Source organism: Electrona antarctica, assembly GCF_951216825.1.
Source record: "Electrona antarctica genome assembly, chromosome: 9".
Lineage (NCBI taxonomy): Eukaryota > Metazoa > Chordata > Actinopteri > Myctophiformes > Myctophidae > Electrona > Electrona antarctica.
The window spans coordinates 30,223,333-30,249,154 of record NC_136790.1 but is presented as its reverse complement, the minus strand read 5'-3'; the positions used below and the strand labels follow the sequence as shown (position 1 = coordinate 30,249,154).

General features: G+C 42.7%; 1 protein-coding gene across 3 annotated transcripts in view; it reads left to right on the top strand.

Moving 5' to 3' along the window:
* Positions 1–335: 335 nt before the first annotated feature.
* LOC306928881 (histone deacetylase 7-like) overlaps positions 336–25,822 on the top strand; it is a 65,909-nt gene continuing 40,422 nt past the window's right edge. For 2 of the 3 annotated variants that reach the window (XM_079509157.1, XM_079509156.1), the window contains exon 1: positions 336–588. In XM_079509157.1, coding sequence (XP_079365283.1) covers positions 570–588 — 19 coding nt within the window. In that variant the 5' untranslated portion in view covers positions 336–569. Of the gene's footprint in view, positions 589–10,244; positions 10,476–25,822 lie in introns of those variants that run through there. The other variant, XM_079509158.1, reaches the window with a different exon arrangement.

The window sequence follows — 25,822 nt, the reverse complement described above, 5'->3', positions numbered from 1 at the left end:
GTGATGTTAATTGATATACCGTTCTTATTTTGGTACTGTGTGTACTGTGTGTGCATCCTGATGCAACACTTCCTGCTATTGTCTGTCAGAATCAAGCCCCCCCCTCCCTCCCCGCTGCCTCTCTTTCTCACTCTCTCTATCACAGACACACAAACATGCAGTATATATATATTTCTTTTTACCTCTTCCTCTGCCCCTAGCTTCTGATTCAGAGGCAGCACTGACAAAGTTAAAGGGGACTGATAGGGCAGAGCAACTGTGTCCTTTCTGAAAGAGAGAGAGAGAGAGAGAGAGAGAGAGAGAGAGAGAGAAGGGGGAGGCAGAGAGAGGGAAGAGACAGAGAGAAAAGGAGAGACTAAGTTCACAGAAGAGAAAGCGCGAGATATTGAAAAGTGAGAGGGAGCCCCTTGAGAGTTGAGTCTGTCTCACTCTGTGCACACCGTATAGGCTCTATAGCACTACAGCACCACTCCCCTGTCAAAGCAGGATCTATCCTCACAGCCTCTTAACCCATGTCCCAGTGCTGCTTCTGAGACTGACCTGACACAACGAGGGACCTCATATACTGGATGTCCGCACCCAAACCTGGTAAGGAACATGTTTTCACGCTTGAATCTTTCTGCATATGATCACATTAGAAGCCTAACTGTCCTTGTAGTCGTGATTGTTTGGTCATAAGAAAGCATGCAAAGGTCCTTACTTGTTTTCTGTGTAAGGATAGCCTATATCGATGGTTCTTTTTAGTTAGTTCTGTCCCACTGTGTGCAGATGGAGAGGCACACTTTTTCAGGATTGTCAACTGTCAAGGTTGTGAGTTGAGTGCGTGACTGGTATCATTGTGTTCAGTGTGCTCTGTTATTGCCGGCAGATGGTCAGCATTGGTTGGCTTGAAGTGTGGGAAGCTTTGGTTCGTTCTGGGCTGGCTGCTCTGTAGCTGTTTCTCCTTACATTGCTATCAGTGGAAATACCTCACAGTCATACAGACAAAAAAAACAAGGCATGTTTCGGGTTCATTGCGGTTCGAGCAATGGAAAAAAAGAATAATTGTGCTTCAGTTTTGTTGTTTGGCTTTGGAGGTGTCGTTTCTCAGGACGGGGAAGGGGAGAAAATTGGAAACAGACCCACCCACCCCACCCACCCACATATTCCGGAGAGTTAGACTGTCCTAAAAAGTATCAGTGCCCAAACAACAGGGACGACACAACAAACAACTCTCTCACACCACTAATTCAAAGAACGCACGCACTGCACGGACAGAGTGTGTGTGTGTGTGTGTGTGTGTGTGTGTGTGTATGTGTGTGTGTGTGTGTGTGTGTGTGTGTGTGTGTGTGTGTGTGTGTGTGTGTGTGTGTGTGTGTGTGTGTGTGTGTGTGTGTGTGTGTGTGTGTGTGTGTGTGTGTGTGTGTGTGAGAGAGAGAGAGAGAGGTGTGTGTGTGTGTGTGTGTGTGTGTGTGTGAGAGAGAGAGAGAGAGAGAGAGAGAGAGAGAGAGAGAGACTCAAGGGGTTTTCTTTTGGGAGGGGGAGTATGGGGGTATTTTCCTAAGTGTGACATGTTTTGGGTACCCTGTGTCACTTTTCCCACAAAGAGAGGTTGGTGAGTGAGGCTGTAAATGGGTTGATGGCAGTGAGAGTGAACTGGGCTGCTGTCTGTCACAACATGGGCTGCGTCTTCCATACTAGAGTAAAACAAAGTTATTTTGGGTACATTTCCTGATTTTTGTTTTAGATATATTACCCTCTCCAGTCCTGTGCATCCCAATATCATTTCCAGACGCTGACGCTCTGTGAATCCCCTTTCATAGTTTCATAGTTCCACCCTAGAATTGCATCCTTTGCCAATAGAGTGTAGAAACTTAAATCAGAATGTGAATAAAAACTAAGAAGGATTATATGCCATTTTGTAGCCTTCTCCATTTGTCTTGATTTTTAATCTACACTACACAAATCTAGCTGGAAAAGATGAAATGCTGGTCTCAGTCTTTGCCTGCTCCCTCATCCAAAACACTAAACTTTCCCTCTATTTTTACTCTCCCACGAGTGTTCCATTTTTAGAGGCTTGTCTACGTGGTTTGTTGAGCCATAAATCAGGCTTTTACTTTTACCTCTTTTATGTCTGTTCTTACAATAATGGTGTATAATGATGACATTCATGAGCTATTTTGCTCTAACTCTTGAGGTGACAAACATAAATTACAGTTTCAGGGAGTTTCACCTTGGTTCAAGTTCAGGGATACTAAAATCCCAGTAAAATCCCTTACAGGTCCATGTTTACACTCTCAGAGTTGAATTAACACTACAAATATTTCTTTGTGAGTGTGACACTGAAAGTATAAAACATGCTTTGAAAATGAATTTAGCTGTTGAGCAGACCTGAACATTTTGATAACCCGCTGCCGATGCTGTTGCTTTTTGGATGTTAGTTAAGTACGGTGAAGATAAAATAATATGAACTGTCTAGAATCTATTTGGAAGGGAGAGTACACTCCTCAGTATATTGTCATACTTTTTAATCGCCGTACATGACAAAATAGGTCTAAAATAGGAACTGTAGACTCTATAATGAGTTTTTAAAAAAACACTACATTTTATCAGACCACAGCTTGTGTTATATTTTGCTGGACTTCTGGACAGTGTGAAACTATTAAATTTTTTTAATTGCATTAAATGTAATGTAACCCAATGTAATTTGAATGAGGGTTGAACAAGAACACTGTTGAAAATGGCTAATATGCAGAGCCATCGGACTCCGTTTTTAATGATTTCATGGACTTGGCAGTGGCAGTCTGTATTTCTGTCATTGTGATGAATTATTGGGCTCGAGGTTTGTTTAGTTTGTTATGGTCAAAGGTCAAGAGGTTAAGAGGCCACAGAGAGCTAGACGTGACTGGGGGTATAACACCCTCTCTCTGTCACTGACAGACACTCCATCTTTGATGTTTTCACAGCATGAAAATCTTGTTTGTTGGATGCATGTGACCTGGGAACCAAAGGTCTAAATGATCACCAACACTGTTAATTGAGTGGTAATGAAAACCACAACATTTATAAGGAGCAGTACCCAATAACTAAGCTTAGTCTAACAGGATAACCAATGGGAAAGAAAGTATATCTTAGGCTTAGGCGAGACCAGACTTATTCTATTTAAAAAAGCACACAGTTGAATTCCAACCTATAAACTAAAGTATACTGTACATTTCCTACCAAAATAGTTCTGGAGTCATATTTTCCAAATAAATGTTTCTATATAACAGCACGCGGTCCATAGTGTGATGATCCAGTATGGATTGGTGAAGCACGACCTGTACAGCCATGGTCTGAAGATGGTTGTTCTAGATCTAGAATGTAACGTCAGTGGATATGTGGATATGTATTAGGATGAACAGGCATGTGGAAGTTAATATGGTTAATAGAGTACGAAATTGATTGTACTGGTGGTGAATGGATTACAGTTGCATTCTATATCTGTATGTATGGTGCACTAGCCCACTTGGCTACCACCACCTTGTGGAAGAGTATACTTATTGCATGTCTATTATAATCAATGTCATGAACACATTAATACAGTAGCTACTTAGTTGCCAAGAGTCAGTGTAACAGCACATATATAGATCTGTCAGGAAAACAATTGCAAATATATCAAATTTAATTTGATTAATTTACCTTATTATTATAAACTAGAGCAGTGCCCATGGGGCCTCTACATCAGTGCCCGTTGGTCTTTTATTATTATTTCACTGATATTCTGCGGCTAAACTATATTGCGAGTTTAGAAACTTTGAAATGGCTCTTATGGAACTGTTAGTTAACAACGATGCTTGGTGGTACGTTATCTGACATACTTTAAAAGGCAAAAAGCCGTTAACCATTTCAAAGGGGTAAACAGCACCAAGTGCATTCTCGTGACCTTTTCATATACGCATACAGTGTGAGGGCGTCGTGGAGCTACACTTTCCAGCATCTCTGTCAGTTTCCAGAGAAACCGCGTGCGCAATAGCTGCTTTCTGTGGGTAGATTAGAACCTTGAGTCTACTGGGAAGGGAAAGGCTTGATCAGTCAGATGAAACCCACTGTCACAAGCAGTTGGTTCAAAGTCTGGCTGCAGTTTACTGGGGCCTATTTCAATGTGTGCAGTTGTTGAAAAGTCCTGTGGAGGATTGAAAGCTCTAGTCTCCGCAGTGGTGGGCAGGAACTTTACCCCTGCTGCGCCACCCAAGCGTCCCGGTGTGGGTCCATTAATCCGAGTAAAGTTTTATGCCACTGTTCCCTATGTACTGTGTTTTGTTCATTTACACCGTACAAATTACAACAGTGAATTCAATCCGTTATCTGGGTTGCCTTCAGTGACATCCTTACAGTGAACCAGACTGCTGCTACAGTAGCCCCCCAGATTGCAAACAATTTATCACACTGATGAGCAAGAATGGAAAAAGCTTGGAGAGACACACAAAGAGAGATAGATGGACCCTCCATGTGTGTGTGTGTGTGTGTGTGTGTGTGTGCGTGGCGTGCGTGCGTGCGTGCGTGCGTGTGCATGGCGTGGCGTGCGTGTGTGAGTGAGTGAGTGAGTGAGTGAGTGCGTGCGTGCGTGCGTGCGTGCGTGCGTGCGTGCGTGCGTGCGTGCGTGCGTGCGTGCGTGCGTGCGTGCGTGCGTGCGTGGCGCGCGCGCGTGCGCGCGCGCGCGCGTGCGTGCGTGTGGCGTGCGTGCGTGCGTGCGTGCGTGCGTGCGTGCGTGCGTGCGTGCGTGCGTGCGTGCGTGCGTGCGTGCGTGCGTGCGTGCGTGCGTGCGTGCGTGCGTGCGTGGCGTGCGTGCGTGCGTGTGTGTGTGTGTGTGTGTGTGTGTGTGTGTGTGTGTGTGTGTGTGTGTGTGTGTGCGTGGCGTGGCATGGCGTGCGTGTGTGAGTGAGTGCGTGCGTACACATCAGCACGTGTTCTTGGGAGTACACATCACTGAAGACCTCACCTAGGCAGTACAGACGGAGCGGGTCGTGAAGAAAGCACAACAACGCCTCTAATTCCTGAGAAGATTCAAGAAAGCTGGCATGGGCCCCAAAGTCCTAAAAGCTTTCTACAGAGGCACCACAGAGAGCATTCTGACTGACTGTCAAGACAGGGACATAGTCGGACACAGTCCGGATTACAGTTCACTGAAATGAAAAGTCCTCAACAAACTCCACAAAGGCACTCCAAGCCAGGACAAAGTTTTTTTGGGCTCTGTCCACTTTATACCTGAGCTTCTCCAGAGGCAGGAATGATAGAACTTATTTTAGCCATAGTTGAAAGGAAGGTGCCTTATCCGACTTCCAATTAAGGAGGATTAGTCTACGGGCTAATAGGGATGCAAATGCCAAAGCATTTGCTTGTGGAGATGTGAGTGTACAGTCTGGGGGAACTATGCCAAAAATGGCGGTGTGGAAAGAAGGTGTCACCACTGTTCCACACATATGAGAGAATACGTCAAATATCCGCCTCCAGTAGGTAGTGAGGGAAGGACACGTCCAAAACATGTGGCCTAACGAGGCTGGGGTCTGGCTGCATCTTGGGCATCCAGGGTCTGGCATGTTAAAGAGCCTGGCCAGCTTATCCCATGAATAGTGAAGTCGATGTAGTATCTTAAATTGAATTAAACCATGGCGTATGCACATTGAAGAGGTGTGTGCAATTTGTTGTTTTGAATGTTATGCTATCTATATGCTGCTGCAATGTAAGGAAGCCAAACAGAAATAAGTTTTATTCTTATGTACCTGTACACAAGATGTAACAATAAAGTACAACCTTGAGACCTTGAGACCTTTGAGTGTGTATGTCTGTAAGGTTGCGCAGCCCCCTGGACAGAAAACAAATGAGTGTTTGTCTATGGACGTGGACCCCCTGCCTCCTCCCCTTGCCAGGAAATCTGCCACACAGATAATGTGACACATTCCACAAATCACAACAATATATATAGCGAGAGCCTCTCCTTCAGGAGCACCTATTCACTCATAATCAGAACAATATAGAGAGAGTCTGTCTTCAGGAGCTACAGTCTCTCCTTTAGATGATATAGTATACAAGTAGAAACGCTATTTCAACAACTGAACAACTTCTTAACACTAAACAATGGCCTTGATATCTTCAAGTCAAGTCATCTTTCAACCTCACCACCACAGCACTGACATGGCTCTTGTTAATGTTTTCAATGACATCTACTTAAATACAGAAAAGCAAAATTTCAGTCTAAGTATATCTCAGTGCTGCATTTGACACGGTCGACCACAATAATATTACTAGACAGACTGAAAAACTGGGTGGGACTTTCTGGCACAGTACTAAACTGGTTTGAAGCATATGTATTTTTGACTATTACAGGTATATCTATCGCTAATTATAATGTAATTAGAAAGAAATTCTAAATCCATAGATTACAAAAACAAATGTTTAAGTAGTAGTGAAAATAGCCGAAGATCTACTATTTTCACTAGTTTGGGTCTTGGGGTCGAATTTCTCTTTTGGGTCACGGGCTAAAAGGTTTGGGAACTCCTAAATGACTTACAGTATGTCTCAGCAGGATCTAGAAAAACTTGTCCATGCATTCATATTCAGTATCCTTAAAAACTAAATCGGACAACTACAGTTGATTCAGAAGGCTGCTGCTCGAGTCCTTACCAATACCAAGAAAGTGGAGCATATCACTCCAGTTCTTACATCCTTACACTGGCTCCCTGTGTGTCAAATAATTGATTTCAAAATAAATACTATAGGCCTACTGTTTGTCTATTAAGCTTTGAATGGTTTAGGGCAAAATTCAATTTTGATCTGGTGCGATATCATGAACCATCCAGATCACTCAGGTCATCTGGGAAAGGTCTGCTTTATGCACTTAAAAACAAAAATAAACGTGTGGAAGCAGATTTTCTTTTATGCACCACATATCTGGAACAAACAGAAAACTGCAGGTCTGGGGTGTCCACTGGCCTAGTGGTCCAGGCGCATGCCACATATAGGCTCTGGCCTGACAGCGTGTCGTGTGTTCGAATCCCATTCATTACGACCTTTGTTGCATATCTCTCCCCATCTCTCCCTCTTTCCTGTCCCTCTTCACTGTAACTATCAATACAGGCACAAAAGCCACTAAAAAATAGAAAAGAAAACTGCAGGTCTACTGCCACTCTTATTTCTTTTAAAACACGACTAAAAACCTGTTTGCTGCTTCCTTCGATCTGTTCTGCACTGTAATTGTATCTGTTATTGTTTTATGCATCCTACAGTAATGTCATTGTATAATTATATTTCCTTTGCTTGATGTTCTGCGTGAAGCACATTGAATTTCCTGAATGTACTATACAAATAAAATTGCCTTCAGAAGCTCTAGTCTGTCCTTCAGAAGCAATAGAGATTAAATACTATCAAAAATTAGTATTTTTGATTGTTTGATTGTTACAGCAAAGACATTTGCAACAATGTGGAAGTAGATCTTCTCCAGTATTTAGGTCTACTCATATTCAATCAGTTTAGGCATGGAACATCCAAGTGAAATCATGAAGAAATTGTCTTTTTAAAATTGCGTTGCAGTTTGCGTTGCATTAAAACATACGGTACATACCGTATAGCGTATATGCTTGTTTTTGAGTGTGCGTGTACTACACGTACAAATGAAACCAAACCAAATGGCTCATATGTGGTACTGTAATTCTGCGTTAAACAGTGTAAACATACGTAGCTGTGTGGCACATTATTACTTTTTTATTTTCTTGCATCTCTGTCTTTCAGGCCGTTTGGTTTTTCTTATCCCATTCTTATCGCGTCACATTCTTATCACAATCTTTCCCTGCCTGTTTTTTTCCCCCCTTTCTTCCATTCCTTTGGCAATCTGCCCTGTGTAACTGCTGTTCCCTCCATCACTGTATTGCCTGACTGCATTCCTCTCATTCCTATTGGCTTCCTGTGACTGGGAGAGAAGTGAACCCCACTGGCCACAAAACTCTACCTTGGAGTGCTACTGAAGATACTGCAGTGCATGAGTGCCAGCATGATGCATGTATCTCATTCTCCATCTTTGGTTGACCGTTGAGTTTGTGGGAACAGTCAAAGCAAAACGTATGCAAATGTAGGCTCAGCAATCTGCTGTGTCTCTCTTGTCATCTTTTGCTTTATTACGATACTATAGTCGTGTGCCGAACACAGTCCAGCTACAAGCTCACAATGCATCACATTGCATCACAAAGCACTGTGAGCTTGTAGATCAGCTGTTTTCAGTGTGCGTTGCAAAGTGTAAGCAAACCGTTCCTACCTCCATGATTGTTCCTGGTGGAAAGTCTCCGCTCTGCTGCCTGCATCTGCATCTGCACACACACGCGCACGCATGTGCTCACACGCACGCACGCACGCACGCACGCACGCACGCACGCACGCACGCACGCACGCACGCACACACACACACACACACACACACACACACACACACACACACACACACACATATGAATGCCGTTTTTGGTATTTCTTTTTCTCCAAAATACCTTCAGTCCAGTGCAGGATTATGTACAGTGAGGCCCATGCAAAAATAATAGTTTAGCAAAAGAATAAGAAAAATAAGTAACACACCTAAAATAAGGCTTAAGAATAAATATAAAAAAAACAACCAACACACAATAACTGGCTTGCTTCACCTTCCACAAAGGCCAGGCAGCCTTTTCTCCCCTGGCTGTTGTTTATTGCCCTGCTCCTGCTCAATACAAAATCTTACCACAAACCACCAGACAAATCCACGGGGGTGCCCTGGGCACAGCCTTAGCTGAGGTGTCACATTCCCTGCCAGGTATTAATTCATTCATGTTTTTCGCCCATGCCACGATCTTTTCATTCTGTGCTTTTGTTTTCGCCCCGTGAACCGGAAGTGAAATCCGGGTACGGTATGTGCATTGTCCCACAACCTTTCTTTAATTAACCAAAAACATACATTTTGTAACTAATTTTGATTAAAAACGGAATCTGGGAAAATACTCTGAGATGAAAGTATTTGTATTTAATTTAAACAAATGGAGGTGGACGGGGGGCGGTTTATTCAATCGCCTGTTTCCTACACCTGGCCTACAGGGCACTGCTCCATGGATCTATCTATACCTGGTCTGATCCTACCAAGTTTAACAATCAATTAACTCACCTGAAGCAAGAGGTGTCAACTGGTGTCAACTGGTGTCAATTGAACTTGTATGAGCATGTACCCCCTTTTGTCTTTATTGTTTGGTAATAGAATAATTCTGTGTTTTTGATTAATGTAATTAATGTAATTACAGCCATGTAATTAATCACACATCTTCATAGACAGTGTAACTTTATGCCCAGTGTTTACAAAGGCCATGGCATTCCAACATGAGGACTCGAGAGGGAACCCATTTCCAGACATGCACTAGGCCTAAATAATCATATTTAGCTTATTGTGTTTTTATATCCCTATTAAAGTTATTTGATATTTTATAAGCAATGGGTTTCTTCAGGACTCTCCATGTCTCTCCAGCTCGACTAAATAGAAAATGTGTTTTCAGTTCAGGTCGGGAACCACGACACAGGACAAACAAGTGGAATTGGAAGTGATGACTATAATGAAACAAAGAAGTGGGCAGACACAATTGGAAATGGAACATTATAAATTTGAAACTGATCCTCCTGATCCTGATTGGCTGAAATTGGTATCCCATGATCTGGACATCTGTTTATTATATTAAAGAGCTGGAGAAATGGGGAGACTCCTGTTATTGATTTAACACAAAACAAAAGAAAAAACGTTTTGTTTTAACAAACAAACAAAATATTTACTTACAGTCAGATAATGAATGAAGATTGAAAATCATCACTGTCTGTGATAATTAAAAGTAGGCCTATAGGAAGTTTATCATAACAATGTCAATAACATAACTCTGGCTGTGCAACGTGCGCACACACACACACACACACACACACACGTTTCGCTACCCACACGAGTTCAGCAGATGGAGCCCTCACACCAATGGTTCATTTACATTGACAGCAATGTAGCAGATGAAAGTGAGACTAAAGAATTGTATCAGTTGAACCAATTGAGAGAGAGAGAGAGAGAGAGCGAGGAGGGGAGGGGATGTGAGGAGAGAGAGAGAGAGAGAGAGAGAGAGGTGTAGCTAGCAGAGAAGGCAGTGTGATGTCGTGTTTTCGGTGACGCTGGTCAGCAGAGTCAGAGACTGTTTTGCTTACATAATTAGTGTCAAAGTTGTGATAAGGTTATGGATCAGTCCAGGACACGGCCCACGAACCCGAGACGTCATGAGAAGTTGTTGTCTTTTAACACCAGAGTATCTTATCTGCGCTGACTGACGCGCAAACAATCAACAATTTGTATAAAAACGACGATGCTATAAGGACTTGTCTTGAAGTCATCTGTTGCTTTGACGGAACGCCGCGTTGCCTGCCCTCTGAATTGGTGCGCGTCAACCAATTGTCTGGTTTATGAAATGATTCTTCAAAAGGTAGGTGCCATGCCGTAATAGTCACCGATTATATTATAAAGCGGCAAAACCTACTCGTTTTGCACAATTAAACCTATACTGTTATAGTTAGTCTATTAAAGAGAACTTTTAGACTATAGCCTACCTTTTTATGCGCTTACATTTAGTTTGAAGACGAGCACGCCGGGGAGTTTGCTGCTGCACCTTGCTGCTGCACCTCGGACAGTTGATTGTCACGTTATTATAGTCAATCAGTTCAGTTCTTTCTTTTGCTGATTTATTGCTGTAACATACAGAGCTAGTAGCCTACTATATAGGCAGCCTATGTATAGACTACTAGCCTATATAAACTCAGGTCCAGAAATACTGACAGAGTTGGCTAGTTGCGCAAACTAAATTAAAACTATAGTTTTGCGTTAATAACTGTCATTATTGTCATGCAGTCGTAGATATTACTGGATAGTGTTCCAAATATATACACGTCATTTTTATGATTGATAAATAAATAAATAGGCTAAATAAATAAATAACCTATAATTAAAATAAATGTCATTAATGAACCTAAAACATTATCCAAGTGAGTGTACATTTCATCACAAGACCAATTAGGTTTTGACACAGGTAGACTATACGTGTCAGATGCACCAGTTCCAGATAATTGAGGTGTAATTAGCTTGTGACCAACTCAAGTTGCTCTGGTAATTGGCCTAATTTGACTTTAGGAATACTAATTACAGGCACGTAATTAGTTAACTTGAATATAAATTGCAGTGATTATGGTGTTAAGCTGCTTCGAGAGTGCCAGTGTAAAATGACCACCTGGCGGTCTGCAGTGCCCATAACGTCATTGAAAAGTCTGACTCATTCATTGGACAACAAATACTCCGTTGTTTGGTGTACCAGTGGGTGGGCAGCTGTGTTGGAGTGTGTGCTTTCTAATGACATTAGTTATAGCTAAAATTGTTTGATCCCGCCCAAGTCCCCTTAGAACCCATAGAACACTCACACACACACACACACACACACACGCACACGCACATGCACACACGCATGCACACACACACATGCACACACGCACACACACACATTCACACACGCACACACACGCACACGCACACACACGTACGCACATGTACACACACACACACACACACACACACACACACACACACACACACACACACACACATGTACTGTAAACACACACACACACACACACAATCATACACACGAACACACATGAACACACACTTGCAGCAGCAGCCATGCGTGGAATAATGTTCTCATGTGTCCAGGTTCCGTCTCTAGACAGGATGAGGTCACAGCCTTAGTCCTGTTGGGCGGATACGGTTACATTAGTTTCACGTGGGTTATGCCAAAGGAATCGACACCACCTCTCCACTCCCCCCTTTGTGTTGCCTTTTAGATCTCTCCCTCTCTCCTTCATTCTCTCTTTTTCCCTCTTGCCATCTCAGATAACCAGCTCAAATCATTATTGCTTTGAGTCTGTGCCTGCATGCTAGAATATGGAGCATGCAAATACTGTACATGTGTGTGTGTGTGTGTGTGTGTGTGTGTGTGTGTGTGTGTGTGTGTGTGTGTGTGTGTGTGTGTGTGCGTGCGTGCGTGCGTGCGTGCGTGCGTGCGTGCGTGCGTGCGTGCGTGCGTGCGTGTGTGCACGCATGCGTGTGTGTTTGTGTGTGTTTACAAAGGCGCATCAGTGAATAAAGACTGTGATCATACCAGCTTGCTTTATATGCCTACGTGATCCGTATCTTCTTACCAGAACCGTTGAACACAAAGGTTTCTTTAAGGCTGACTCCATATTGTGACAACCTAGGCCATCTGCTTTATCACAATCCTTCTTGTTGAGCAGATCGACCTGCACCAACCATTCTCACCTGGCCCCTTGGACAAACACCTCTTGGTAGCATTGCCATATTCCTTTTCACTCACACAGAAATGTGTTGTTGATTCTAAACTGTATTCCTGAAACAAAAAACAGAATGCATAAATTCTGAGGGAAGTGGGAACCTACTTTTCGCCTTTTGCTTACTGGAAGTCGCTCTGGATTAAGAGCGTCTGCTAAATGCCTAAATTGTGAATTGCTGTGGTCATATGAGCAGTAGCCTACTAGTTACACATTTGTTGTGTGTAGTCTTCCTACCAACATGAACAAACAGTCACTGGATACTGAAGGTTGTTTTCTACGATATTAGGCTGAACCACAGTCACCTGATTTCCTCTTTCACAAAAGTTGGCGCTAGTCATTACCAGTTTATTAGATAGATTCTACTTGTACTCATACTTTGTACTGTAGCGCATAGCCTACTTGTTTTTTGTTAGTTTGGCTCCCAAGGCAATAAAGGATTAAGTAAAAAACAAATCTGGGTGTTATCAGTTTTAAATCACATCAACATGCGTACAAAGTCTGCTTTCTTCCATCTTAGAAACTTGGCCATTTGTAACTCGGCAGGATGCAACAGTACCAAACATCTCATTTAAGGAGCGGCATGCAAGATTTTATTTTTAAGGGGCACTAGCACCTTCTAAACAGCTTTTGTCCCCACACGCCTCAAGATTTGCCATTGACAATGAACGGAGAAATGACGTCAGAATTCCGCTAAATATGACGTAAATTAAACATCAAAACATTAGACGCCATTGACATTGAAGGGAAAATTTACGTCATACGAGCAAATAAGCTAACCAATCACAGGCAACAGAACAGGCATTCTGATTGGCCAGTATGAGATGATGTGTGATGTTGTATGATGATAAGAGCTGATAATTCCACTAAATATGACGTAAATTAAACATCAAATAAATGTACCTTTATTTATAATGACTTATTTTAAATTCTTACATTTCCTTTCAACCTCTATTTTATGAATGCAAAGTATTTGAGCAGCATGTCCTCTGTATAAAAAGTGATAATATTGTTATTACTTCCACAAGCAGAGCGCGCAAGTACTGTAATCGGCTGCGTATGTCGGTGTTGTCCGTCGGCCAATGGGAGGCCACCAAGCTGTCACCTCGACAGAGTGCATTTCTAGTTGTTACTTGCGCAAGAAGAGCGCACAAGTATTGTGGTCGGCTGGACGTATGTACATTATGGTATGCGTGGTAGGTATATATACTGGATGTTGATGGTGACGTGATTAAGATATGTTTCAATGTCGGGTTATAACTGGCTTTTGATGGTGACGTAATTAAGATATTGAAACATATCCTACTTACGTCACCATCAACATCCAGTATAAACCACACATACCGTACATACATATGTCCAGCCGACCACAGTATAGTACTTTCAACTTACATACATGTATACATACATACGTTACCTGTTACCCAACCAATATTGAAACATATCGTAATTACGTCACCATCGACAGCCAGTTATATAATACGTTTCTTTAAAGGTTTATTTGTTGTTTTAGTATTTAATTTCAACTTCAAATTTCAACTTGCGCGCTGTTGGCACTCGACAGAGCGCAGTTCTAGTTATTATTATTGTGGGCTTGAATAGCGAGCCTACTATGTTATTTCCACTCTTTATACCCACCCCGTTTTCATTGGCTACTGGGCTGTGACATCATGTGGGTCAATACATCATCATCGATAGCGAGCTACTCCCCACACTGTTTCTTCAGGAACAGTATTTTCTAGTTATTATTATAATATTATATTATAATATTATATTTATCATTATTTTCTTAGCACTCTAATTCCTCAACTTATTTGACCCTGTTGTTTTATGCATCTACATGTGACTGATGATGACCTTAGGGAGTTTTTCATCTTTGGGCACTCTTGTTCTTCAAACCCTTGCCTGAGATGCAATATGGCTTTGTTTCTAGTCACTGCTTGGTTGGACAAAAAGCAAAACAGATGAGTTAGCTGGAGCAGAGGTTTTCAAACATTTTCATGTCACGGACTCCAAATTGACTTGGGCTGTAGGACCCCATTTCAAATGATTCTGTGCAAGGGACCCTGATAAGAAAATATGCTTTGGTTTAAATACAATAACATTAAATAAGAAATACATTCATTGTAGTGATATTGAAAGAATGTTAGAATAGTTACGCATAATTGTTTTTGTATTGAAACAGTTAAAGTTAATTCCGTTATAGTTAACTCCACCTCATTTTGCTGCCAACCCTCTGGAACCCCTTCAGCGACCCCCTGGGTTCCTTGGACCCACTTAACTACTACTTATCTACTTATGACGGAATACTCCGCCATATAAAATCCAACTGTCAACTGCTTCTGATGGAACGCTCCGTCATATAAGCTTTATTATTGATATCAAACTGGATCGCTGTTTTTTTTTCTTCTGTTTTTTTTTTTTAATCCTAGAACGGTTTCACGCATCCGCACTGCCGTTCACTTCTTGTATAGCGGCCGCCTGAAAAGCTGAATAACTAAATCTACAGAGCTCTCCATGGTTTGGACAAAACTCCGATGTTCAGAGGTCTTTTCTGATTGTCCGGTGATCCCGATTGGAACATTGGCGTTTTGGATGGCCTGCTTTTAGCTCGCTAGCAGTCTATTCGAACACTATTGGCCCGTGTTCAATCAATATAATATAGTATATTGCCCAGAGTCAGTCAATCACCTAGCTGAAGGTAATACTAGCATTGTGAGTGTGTTGTTTAATTTACACTAGGTGTTACTGTGTGTGCCAGAATGGACAGTTTGTCATTGGATTCAGCTGTGTTTCACCCTTCCCATTGTATGTCTAAATGTTAGTTTTGGCCTGGTTGGCGGCGCCCCTGAAATCAACTCTGTTGTAGCGCCCCTGAAATCAACTCTGACTTATTCCTTAGTCCTTAAATAGTAATCAAACAACACAGCAACACATCGGCAATCTAAGCATCACCTGGTATCCCCTTTTGGTTGATGCCCTTCTGCAGTGAGCTATTTGTGAGAATGAATATAAACCTCTTCCCAGGCTAGATAACCTTTAAAAATCCCCAGTGTTTTCCCAGTGAGTGCCACAGCAGTGTGCTGACAATAGGGACAGTGTTCTGGACAGACCAGAGCCCCAGATCACATTTCCTGTTCCTGATTTGAGATCAACTCAGCTGACTACTGATACACTCTCCTTCCCTTCACACACAGCGTCAGTGAGACCGCATTGCTCACAGCATGTATCATGGGAGTGTGCGTGTGTGCGCGTGTATGTGTGTGTGCGCGCGTGCGTGTGGGTGTGTATGTGTGCGCGCGTGCGTGTGTGTGTGTGCGTGCGTGCGTGCGTGTGTGTGTGTGTGCGTGCGACTGTGCGTGTGTCTACTTGTAGTATTTGTAAAAGGGCATGCGCTGGAGAGTAAATCATAACACTCTAACTGTAACTATCAAACTGAGCTGTAGAAATATTAGAAAGTAAAGTAGTAACTTTAGTCTTGATTACTTCAGGGGTGTTTGAGAAACAAAGAAGCCTTTCTGTTTTGTTAGCCTTATAACCTTTTGGCCTGCGGTAGACTGCCGTACACAGTGTGATATTGTACAATGAAGGACAGCTTCAGTCAGGAGCCCTGGGCACCAGGGGGCCCTTTAGTCAGGAGCCCTGGGCACCAGGGGGCCCTCAATCAGTCAGGAGCCCTGGGCACCACTAATCAGAATGAAATAATTGTCTCCACCAGGCCGAAGGCATGGGGAGAGAGTATGTTTTGCACTCCGTCCGTCCGTCCGTGTGTCCGTGTGTCCGTCCGTCCGTCCGTCTGTGATCAGCTAATCTCCGGCACCGTTAACCCGGTCGATGCCAAATTTTGCACACACACTCCCTGGATGCCAACGATGAACCTCTGCCCCACAATTTCCAGAACGGCCTGTTATAGCGCCACCAGGAGGCCGCTTTGTGCAAAACAAGTTTTTGGACAGTACACCTACAGATTTTGTCCAAACATCACGCAAATTGGTACACAGTCTCTCTAGAGCCATTCAACGAAACGGGTCTTTCAGATTTCTCAGACTCCATCCTGATTGGCTAAGATTGGCTTCCAAAGCAAGCAGGAGTGCTCAGTTTCAAACAAAATGCTGCAAATCATGAACACATCGTGTGATTTCCGTGAAATTGTGCACGCACATTCCCACTAGGCCGAGGAAGAAATGCCACATGAACATTTTCAACTCAGCCTCATGGTGGCGCTATAACTGGCATAAAAGTGTTTTTACCTCTAACTGCACGGATCTGTGGATAACTTTGTATGCCAACTCCCTAGAGGCCAAGGAAAAACCTTTGCGTGGAATTTTTCACATCTGCTCTTTATAGCGCCACCAGGAGGCCGACATATGTAAAACACATTTTCTAATATTACTCCTTCAGATTTTATCCAAATTTCACGCAAATCGGTACACATGCTCTCCATAGTCATGTGATCAAGACGGGTTTGTTTGATTTCTCATAATCCACCCTCATTGGCTACGATTGGCTTCTAAACTTTTCAGGAGTAGCCCGCTTTGTACCCGTTTGGTACAAATCGCCACAACTACTCAACGCAGCATCCGATTGTGGTGAAACTGTGCATGCATATTCCCACTAGGCTTTGGAAGAAATGCCACTTGACAGTTTTCAAATCAGCCTCATGGTGGCGCTACAACAGTCCAAGCCACGTCACACACACGCACGCATGTACGCATGCGCACGCGCACGCGCACACGCACGTTTATATTGCTCCTAAACATTTTGCCAAACATCACACTCACACTCCTATCCTCCTGGTGGAGACCTGTGCCCAGAAGGGCACTTTTTCTAGTTGGTGTCTAAATTATTTTGTGTTTTATTGTTGCAGCTGAAAAGTGCAATTGTGTGTAAAGCAGCAACAATGCGCTAGATTGGCTGTTAAAGGTGGGTGGGCCCACTGGGCTGTGTGAGGTCAGGTGGAGAGGTGATTCTGGTGGAATAAAAGACGTGATGTCCACCATCCAGCATTGCTTTGTTTTCAATCTGCATGCATAGCGTCATGCTCGACAAAAAAAGCTAAAAACACTGAAATACACTCACACTGGCGGATTCTCTCACACATTTGCTTACTACGTATGTGGGTCAAATAAAAATAATGTGCTTGTTACTGCCTGACTGTCACTCTGGGGAGGAAATAGGCATAAACTGCCCCAAAATGGCCCAAATGTTGCGCGCACGCTATGCACGAGCACAAAGATTTGCACGTGCATGTGTAGGGGGACCCTCAGAGGTGTTAATCCGGCCCTGGCTTCAGTATACGTGAGTTTGAGAGCTTGTTCTCTCTTGACAACCAATTTTTATCCCATTACCTGGATTCCATACAGTTGATCAGTGTCGTATATCATGTTTTGTGTTTTGTGCGTGCGTGGCTGTGTGCGTGGCTGTGTGCGTGCGTGCGTGCGTGCGTGCGTGTTTATTTCTATACATTTGCTCAACTGAAGGTGGACAATTAAGGTGCTATAATGTGTGTGTGTGACGTGCGTGCATGCATGGCTGCGTGTGTGCGCGCATCTGTAATGGATTCATAATTATCTCCACCAAGCCAGGAGGCCAGGAGGCAGAGATTATGTTTTCGCCCCTTTTCTTGTGTGTGTGTTAGTGTGTGTGTAAGTGGGTGAGTCTGGAACTAATCTTGCATACCACTGGACCTCACAGAAATTGCTTGCTCAGGGTGGTACAATGGCAGTGTCTTGAGACAACTTGTTGGGATTTGGCATTATAATAACATTTTATTGAATTGAAAATTAACCAATCAAACCTTTTGTGCACACTGCCAGTATGCCAGATCAGGAAAAGGAAAACAAAAGGTATACAATTACATAAGTTACAAATAGAAGCTAAGACAAATTTCAAAATGATCTAAAAACAGTTACATACTGTATTGTGGGGATCTGTATGCTCACCAAGGTTTTAAAACGGCTCAGGGGTACCAATGTGGTAAATTTTAATGTAGTTTGCAGGTCATTCCATGTATTAGGCCAGGGCAACAGAAGCCAAAAGCAGATCTACCAAGTTCAGAGTTAACTTTTGGTACCTTGAATTTGGGAAAATGACTTGATCTGGTGTGGTGCGCCACGAGTGCCCCCTTCTAGTTTGCAATTACAATTACTGAATTGTCAGTAGAAATAAAATCTCTTTGACAATATATTGCTGCCAATAGCTCAGCTTTACATGATGATTAGTGCAGCAATGCACAGTATGCAGTTGAAGTGCTACCTAGTATATTGCTTTATTATGCTGCACTAAATAACATTTTCCATTATTTTCTAACTGAACAGTCAGATTCTGTGAGACCACATTTCAGTCTCATGCCAGCCGCATGACAGCACACCAGATCCAATTTAGCTTGGTTTTCAATGCTACTATTTTCCACTAAAATGATGACCCCCTGAACCGCTTAGTTGAAAAAAATAAAAGCTTTACTACAATTGTCAGTCTGTTGTGGCCGTGAGAAACATCAAGCATTGCGCTAAAGAGCGAGCTAGCTTGTGACTTTGACTCTCTCACACGTCTCTACAGTGAGCTAGCAACCTCTCACCTTTCCCCATGGGTCGCCTGAGGGAGACAATGTCAAGACCCCCTGACCTTTGGTTGACAGGTCAATAATATCTCCTCTCTGATGATGGCACGGATGTAACAGTGCTGTATCGTTAATCCAATGATTGACAAGTACAGACCCTAAATACAAAGGGAAGACATCATTGCACATAACAACCACACACATTAAAAACTGGATTTCTTTTTTGTTTTTTTAAAACAAAGAACCCACACACCGAGCTGTAGATTAAACTTCTTTATTAAGCATACAAAAACAACAAATTGCATCTGTATACTAGATGTTTATGTAATCACAGTCGTAGTCCACACCCATATAGGGCTTCATATGGGGCTGAAGTTATTGACAAGCACTGACACATATGCACACGCCATATACACACAGACACATGCGTTTGGGCAATTGGGAATGCTATTAATACATTGACAGGCAAACATATGCATGCAACGCAGGCTCATGAAAACACAAGTGGGGTCGTACTATTAATATGCTAGGGAAACACACACACACACTCTATGTTCTCAAACACATGTGCACTTGCTGGAATACACACAATAACACAAGTGTTAACCAACAGGTGACACTAAAAATAAACCGGCCTGCCTTCATATACTGAAACTTGTACAAAGAGCTGCTGTATTCCCGTAAAGAAACAAATGTGCACTATTAATATACTATACTGGCACCAAACACGCCAACGCTCTCTCACACACGCATGCACGCACGCAGGCATAGCCGCACACATGCACACGCACGCATGCACGCACGCACACACGCATGCACGCACGCAGGCACAGCCGCACACATGCACACGCATGCACGCACGCACGCACGCACGCACGCACACACACACACACACACACACACACACACAGTATACATGCTGGTCTGCGTACATACAGTACATGCAGATGCTACAAAAGACCTGCTGTTTACACTCAAAAGAAACAACTGTGCACTATGAATATCTTAGCACTAGGCATTCAGAGGATATAAGCTGTAATCTTTCATCATGATAAAAACTCTCAAGATAATTTTATGGTGGTGAATTTCCATTATCGGCTTAATAATGAATATCTCACACGCGTCTTGAAAAGGTTGAGTAGCTCGACTAACAGTGTTTTACCTTCTGAGAGAGTGTTTAGTACCAGTGGGTATTCTCACACCTCTACAAGCACAACTAAAGCTCAAAAAAATACTCACTTTCTTTCCACTTCAATCTATTTAGAAAAGGACCGAGGTTTGGCACGTCTTACTCTCTATAGGCCACAAGGTCAGCAGTACTGTTTCATGACAGAAAAGTGCTACTGTAACTGGTTTAAAGTAGTACAAATAAAGTTTACAACGCCAAATAACGCCAGTTGGACTTAATTTTATTTAAGACTCACACAGTGTTGCTGTTTTCTATTTATTTGTCCTTTATTTGTGCAGAGGGGACATTGTAATTCATGATTACCTTATTTGATTTGTTTTTGCATTAATGCTGTAACTGTACTGTAACAAAACAAGTCTTTAAGTTTCTGGGCATCTACAGCATATAACTAATTGAACCATGTGAATGCTTCGTGAATCACAATTATTTTGGCCAGGAGTATGACATACCATAGTGTCAATTATCCTATCTAATGTAATCCTGGGCGCTACACTATTAATGTGTCCGACATTCAATTTTTATATCCTACTTGGCACACACTGGATGGATGGGCGCACACACACGCAGGCACACACACACACACGCACATACACACACACACACACACACACACACACACACACACACACACACACACACACACACACACACACACACACACACACACACACTCACAGTATGCACTAGGCACACACAAGAAAGAGATTGATACTCCAGCTGTTCGGAAGCAGAAGGACAGAATGTCCCCAACAGCTGTGAATTCCTCTAGATGTAAGGATGAGGGACAGAGATGAGTGGAGAGAGAGAGAGAGAGAGAGAGAGAGAGAGAGAGAGAGAGAGGGAGGGAGGGATAGATAGATGGAGGGCCATAGTGAAGGTTGCTGGCACGGAGGAGAAGCTGCTCTTGCCGTTACAGTTGTCGACGTGCGAGTGGGTGGGTCTGTTTTCAAAGTGGTCCGTTTCAGCTGTGGACAATGGATTTGCCCTGAGAGCAAATGCCTCTTGTTGTCGACTAGGGCCAACGAACGTCAGCCAGAACTCATGATGCTCATAATGGAATGACTAATGTTCATAAGCCTGTCACTAATAATCATTTTTATAATCCATTCATCTGTTGATTATTTGGTTTTATAACTCAATGATTATTTAATGTTATTCGCCGCTTAAAGTCTCAAAAATATTTGGTCCCCTCCTTTTTTCCCCTCTACACCAAATCTCTTAGCTGAAAATAGCAGATATAGAAGCTCAAAACACGTTCCATTGAAATGTGTTGTGAGCTTGTAGATCTGTTTAGTTTTTTATTGCAGAATGTATATTATAACGTGACCAGAATAGGGATGCTAGGGTTCGTGAGGTTAATTTAGAATCATAACATGATGGTAAAATAATGTCCTGAGGTAAGTAATACAGTAAATGATTGAAAATAAGTTTTTTGCTTCATTTAGATAGAATAGTAGATACAGATAGATGGACAGGAAACTGATGCCAGAAGGTAGAATGCACCTACACAACGCCGGTCTCCAGACAGAATTGACCCAGGAACATTGTTCTCATGTGCATTGTCAACACGCCAGTCATCTACCAACGTGGCCCAGATTGAAGATTGTTTCCACTCTCTACCTTTCTCCTTTGCTCTGCTTTGTTGCACATACCATATAATCCAGTATCAACCCGTAGCCTAGCCACAAGTATTTATGTATACAAATAGTAACTAGCACTTAACCTAATGTGTGACTTCCAGACCTACCCGGTCCAATAACAAAGTAAGGTTCACACAGTCATACTAAACCAACAATAAACAGAGTATTCTTCGGGGCCATGGAGTGGATATAAATACGGCTTAAGACATATGTAACTCTCAGGGTAAAAAAACAAAACAAGCCAATGAAGCCATTCAACCAAAATAGCAGCGTCTGCTTGCCTAAATGAACCAAGAGGATGTTATGGTGAAGACTAACTTTAGAAATAGGAAGTCAATGCTTCTGTGTGAGCGTATGTGTGTGGTGTATGTTTCTATGTGTTTGTGTGTGAGTCTGCCAGTGGATAGTGCATGCAGTGTTGCTGTGTGTGTTATTGCAGCAGTCTCCAAAAAGAGGATGATGGTTGTGAAACGCATATGCTATTACAGAAACCAGAAGTTTGTCTCCTGCCTATTTTTAGCACCACAATGCTGAAATGTGAGAGGCCCAGGAGGAGATCTCTTCCTAGTTACATCAAGATGATTTCATGCGTTCTACATTCTAGATTGTATCGCTTTGCTTGCATTTCATTGCATCTCACTGCAGAACAATGGCAGCCCAAAGGAAGATTCACTAAAATAACATTTGAATCTATATCAAAATACCGGTTCCAGAATGAATTATTTGTGAATGTGATGTCATGGCAAAGCCCAAGCCAGTGAGCAAATGTAGTTTGCCAACTGCCAAGGCCTGGCTTAGATGGCAGGATGCTATCAGAGCAGCCTTTGAAACCTTGCTGGGTCAAGGTGGAGGAAACCTTAACTGTTCTCTCTGAATGCATTATGCATTGAGGGTCCTGTGTCCAGTGCTATACTGAATGAGTTACAATGTTTTCCCACATGCAAAATCACTGATGTTGTGGATGGACTTGAGCAGGCAGGACTAAGACGGCGGGAAAGAAGAACACAAGGCAACACAGAGCCAGTAAGTGTTGACGTGTGTCTGTGTGTCTGTGTGTCAGTGTGTGTGTGTGTGTGTGTGTGTGTGTGTGTGTGTGTGTGTGTGTGTGTGTGTGTGTGTGTGTGTGTGTTAAGTAAAACATTTTAGTGTCTGTGCTTTACTTGAGTATTTGTATTTTGTATTTTTGGATACTTTATTGTGGAGACTTTAACTCCACTACATTTCTAAGACAAATATTGTACTTTTGGCTCCACTGCATTTCTCGGAAGGGAAAAATACTTTCACTTGTAGTGGAGTAATATTTGACCAGTAGTGGACTATACTTTGACTGAAGTACTAGGTGGGGTGGGGGTGAGCACTTTGCTCACCACTGCTCATCACACATCCACTTGTGAATGTGGTGCAGATAGATTGTGTTGCAATAGGTTCTCTGGTGCGTTTCCTGGGTAAAACACCACAGGTGGGTGGTTTCTGTTTAGATGACAAATAAAACCAACTTCATGATCGTTTCCTATCTAGAGTTCCTTAAGCAGGCCTATTTGGCAATTGTGTGTGTGCAGTTGTGTGTGTGTGTGTGTGTGTGTGTGTGTGTGTGTGTGTGTGTGTGTGTGTGTGTGTGTGTGTGTGTGTGTGTGTGCACACTGGTTATACAGTATATACAGTATAGGGATATTGATGATTATCCTTGATAAATTGGGTATCAGTAACCCCTTCTAACACATGTTTCTTAAACCTGGTGTCCCTATTTGGGGCTTGTCATTTATAGATGCTATCGAGCTATCATCCCGATTCTAAGGCCTATCATACTCCAGTTTTAGGTGATAAGGTGACCACCGAAAACTACAACATGACATCACGCCGCGGTGATAAGCGACTCACAGCTAACCCCAACACATCTCTCTGTTTTTACTAACCATCACCATCAAGGTGGTCACCTTTTCACGTAAAAACTTGAGTATGAATAGGCCTTAAAACAATTATAACACAGATTAGGGTTAAGTTAAGGGGGGCACGGTGGCACAGTCGGTAGTGCTGTCACCTCACAGCTAGAAGGTCCTGGGTTAAAGGGTTAAGTTAAGGCATTTTTCTTCAGGGTCAAGTTTAGAGTAAGAGGTATGTTTAGGGAATATGTACTGTATCTGTTTGGGTACTGAAGGTTTGCTGAGCACCAATGCTCTTCCCCAACAATACTCATACTGACATACGACACACATTCATACTGTTGGCCACTGAGAAGCTCCACTTGGAGGTTAAGTGCCTTCTTGCACCAGGGCAATTCATTGGTGGGTAATTGAGAGAGGGTTGAGTGCTGCTCTTTGACTTCCCCGCCCTGATTTGTCCTGGTATTCTTGGGGATCGAAACAGAACTCTGTTCCATCGGTTGATTAAGTGTTACTGGAGATGCTCCATATTGGTTTCCTCGGGTTACAACGTCATGTCTCAACCTGGCAAGGTAGGATTCCTGTGACACCAGGAGAGATTTACAGACACGGAACACAGAGAATCTGACTCGCTTTTGTAAACCACTGGGCCCCAAACGGTGTGTGCCAACTCCGAGGTACAATATTGTGTATCGTGAGACCAGGTGTCCAGGTCCAAGTCCAAGTCCAAATCCCAAGTTCCGGTGTGACTGTGGGATTTTGTGACAACTAGACATTATTTTTGCATTATATCCAACTATATAAATTGTTATGATATATTATCAAATCAAATCATACAAATACGTGTTCAATCAATCAATCATTCAATCAAAGCAAACGGCATAAACAATATTAGTTTGCCTCTTCTACAAAAATAAAAGTATACTGTTGCGTGTGCCAAGCTGTCATGCTCTTGTACTTGTATCATTTCCTACCTCGGACGGAGGACAGTCTGGTGAGACCAGCTGTATTCTGTAGTGTCGGTAGGCCAATCAGAGGCAGGCGGGGCGTTACCATGTCTATGCTCGGACGTAGAATAGATATACGCCACAGTGACGCACATGTGCAAAGTATCAGTGTACTGTAGCTACACACCCAGCAAGTCAGCCCATAAGATGTTGCTGGTTGGGGCTATCGGGAGGAGTAATCGTACTGAAAACAGCCAGCTTATAGAATGTGATGTTATCCTCACTGTCAATAGTTCCCTACTTATTAAGTCCCCCCCCTGTTGTTTCATGTCCTAATGGCATGTCAGTCTCACTTGACCTACAGTAATAAGAGCGTGGGAGTGTTTTCCTCTTCAGAGGAATTCTGTCAACCCGAAAACGCCTTTGCAGACCTCTCTCTCTTTCTGAGTCACTTTCACTGAGTCTGATCATGCTGGGCCTCTGGCAGCAGGCAGCGGAATCAGACCTGGTGTGTGCAGCCTGTACAGTACATGTACATGCAAAGCAGAAATGAGTTCCAGGCTGATTAATGCACATCTGAAGGTTAGAGTTAGTGGAATACAGTACATACATTCCTGTAACTAATGGAAACATTTACTCAGAGTTGGTACTGTATTGCAAAAGTTGACCATTTAAACAAATAAGTGGAAATATTGTTAATTTCATTGGTGACAGTGTGAACTTGGCTTTGATATCAATAATGTCTTTATTGTTCCAACAATGTCTCAGGTTCATGTAACCAATGATGTTATCGACACATTGACGTGTTAATAACCGAAGGTCAATGCAGATAGGAGTATGTGTGTTTGTCTTATGATGTGAGATTAGTTTTGTTGTCTCTGCGAGGGCATTCCTCTTACAGTGGTGTCCGCAGAGGATAATGCAGTTCTACAAGGTGTACCAGTAAGAGACCTAGATAGATACTTGTCAAGAACTATGTGAGTAATGTCGATGTGGTGGCAGTGTGGCACAGTCATTCAGACATGCAAGTTCAGTAAATTTCCATATTCCTTACTCTCCCCTTCCCTCCCTCCTCCCCCCTAGAGGGAGTAAGGTAATAAGGTGTCTCCTTGCATGCTTTATCTGTCTCCTCTTTTGTATCAGAAGTGAGGCATTCCACACAAGACTATTGAACGTATGTTTATTGGTTTCAAGTGTCAGTCACGTCGCCACGTGAAACAGTA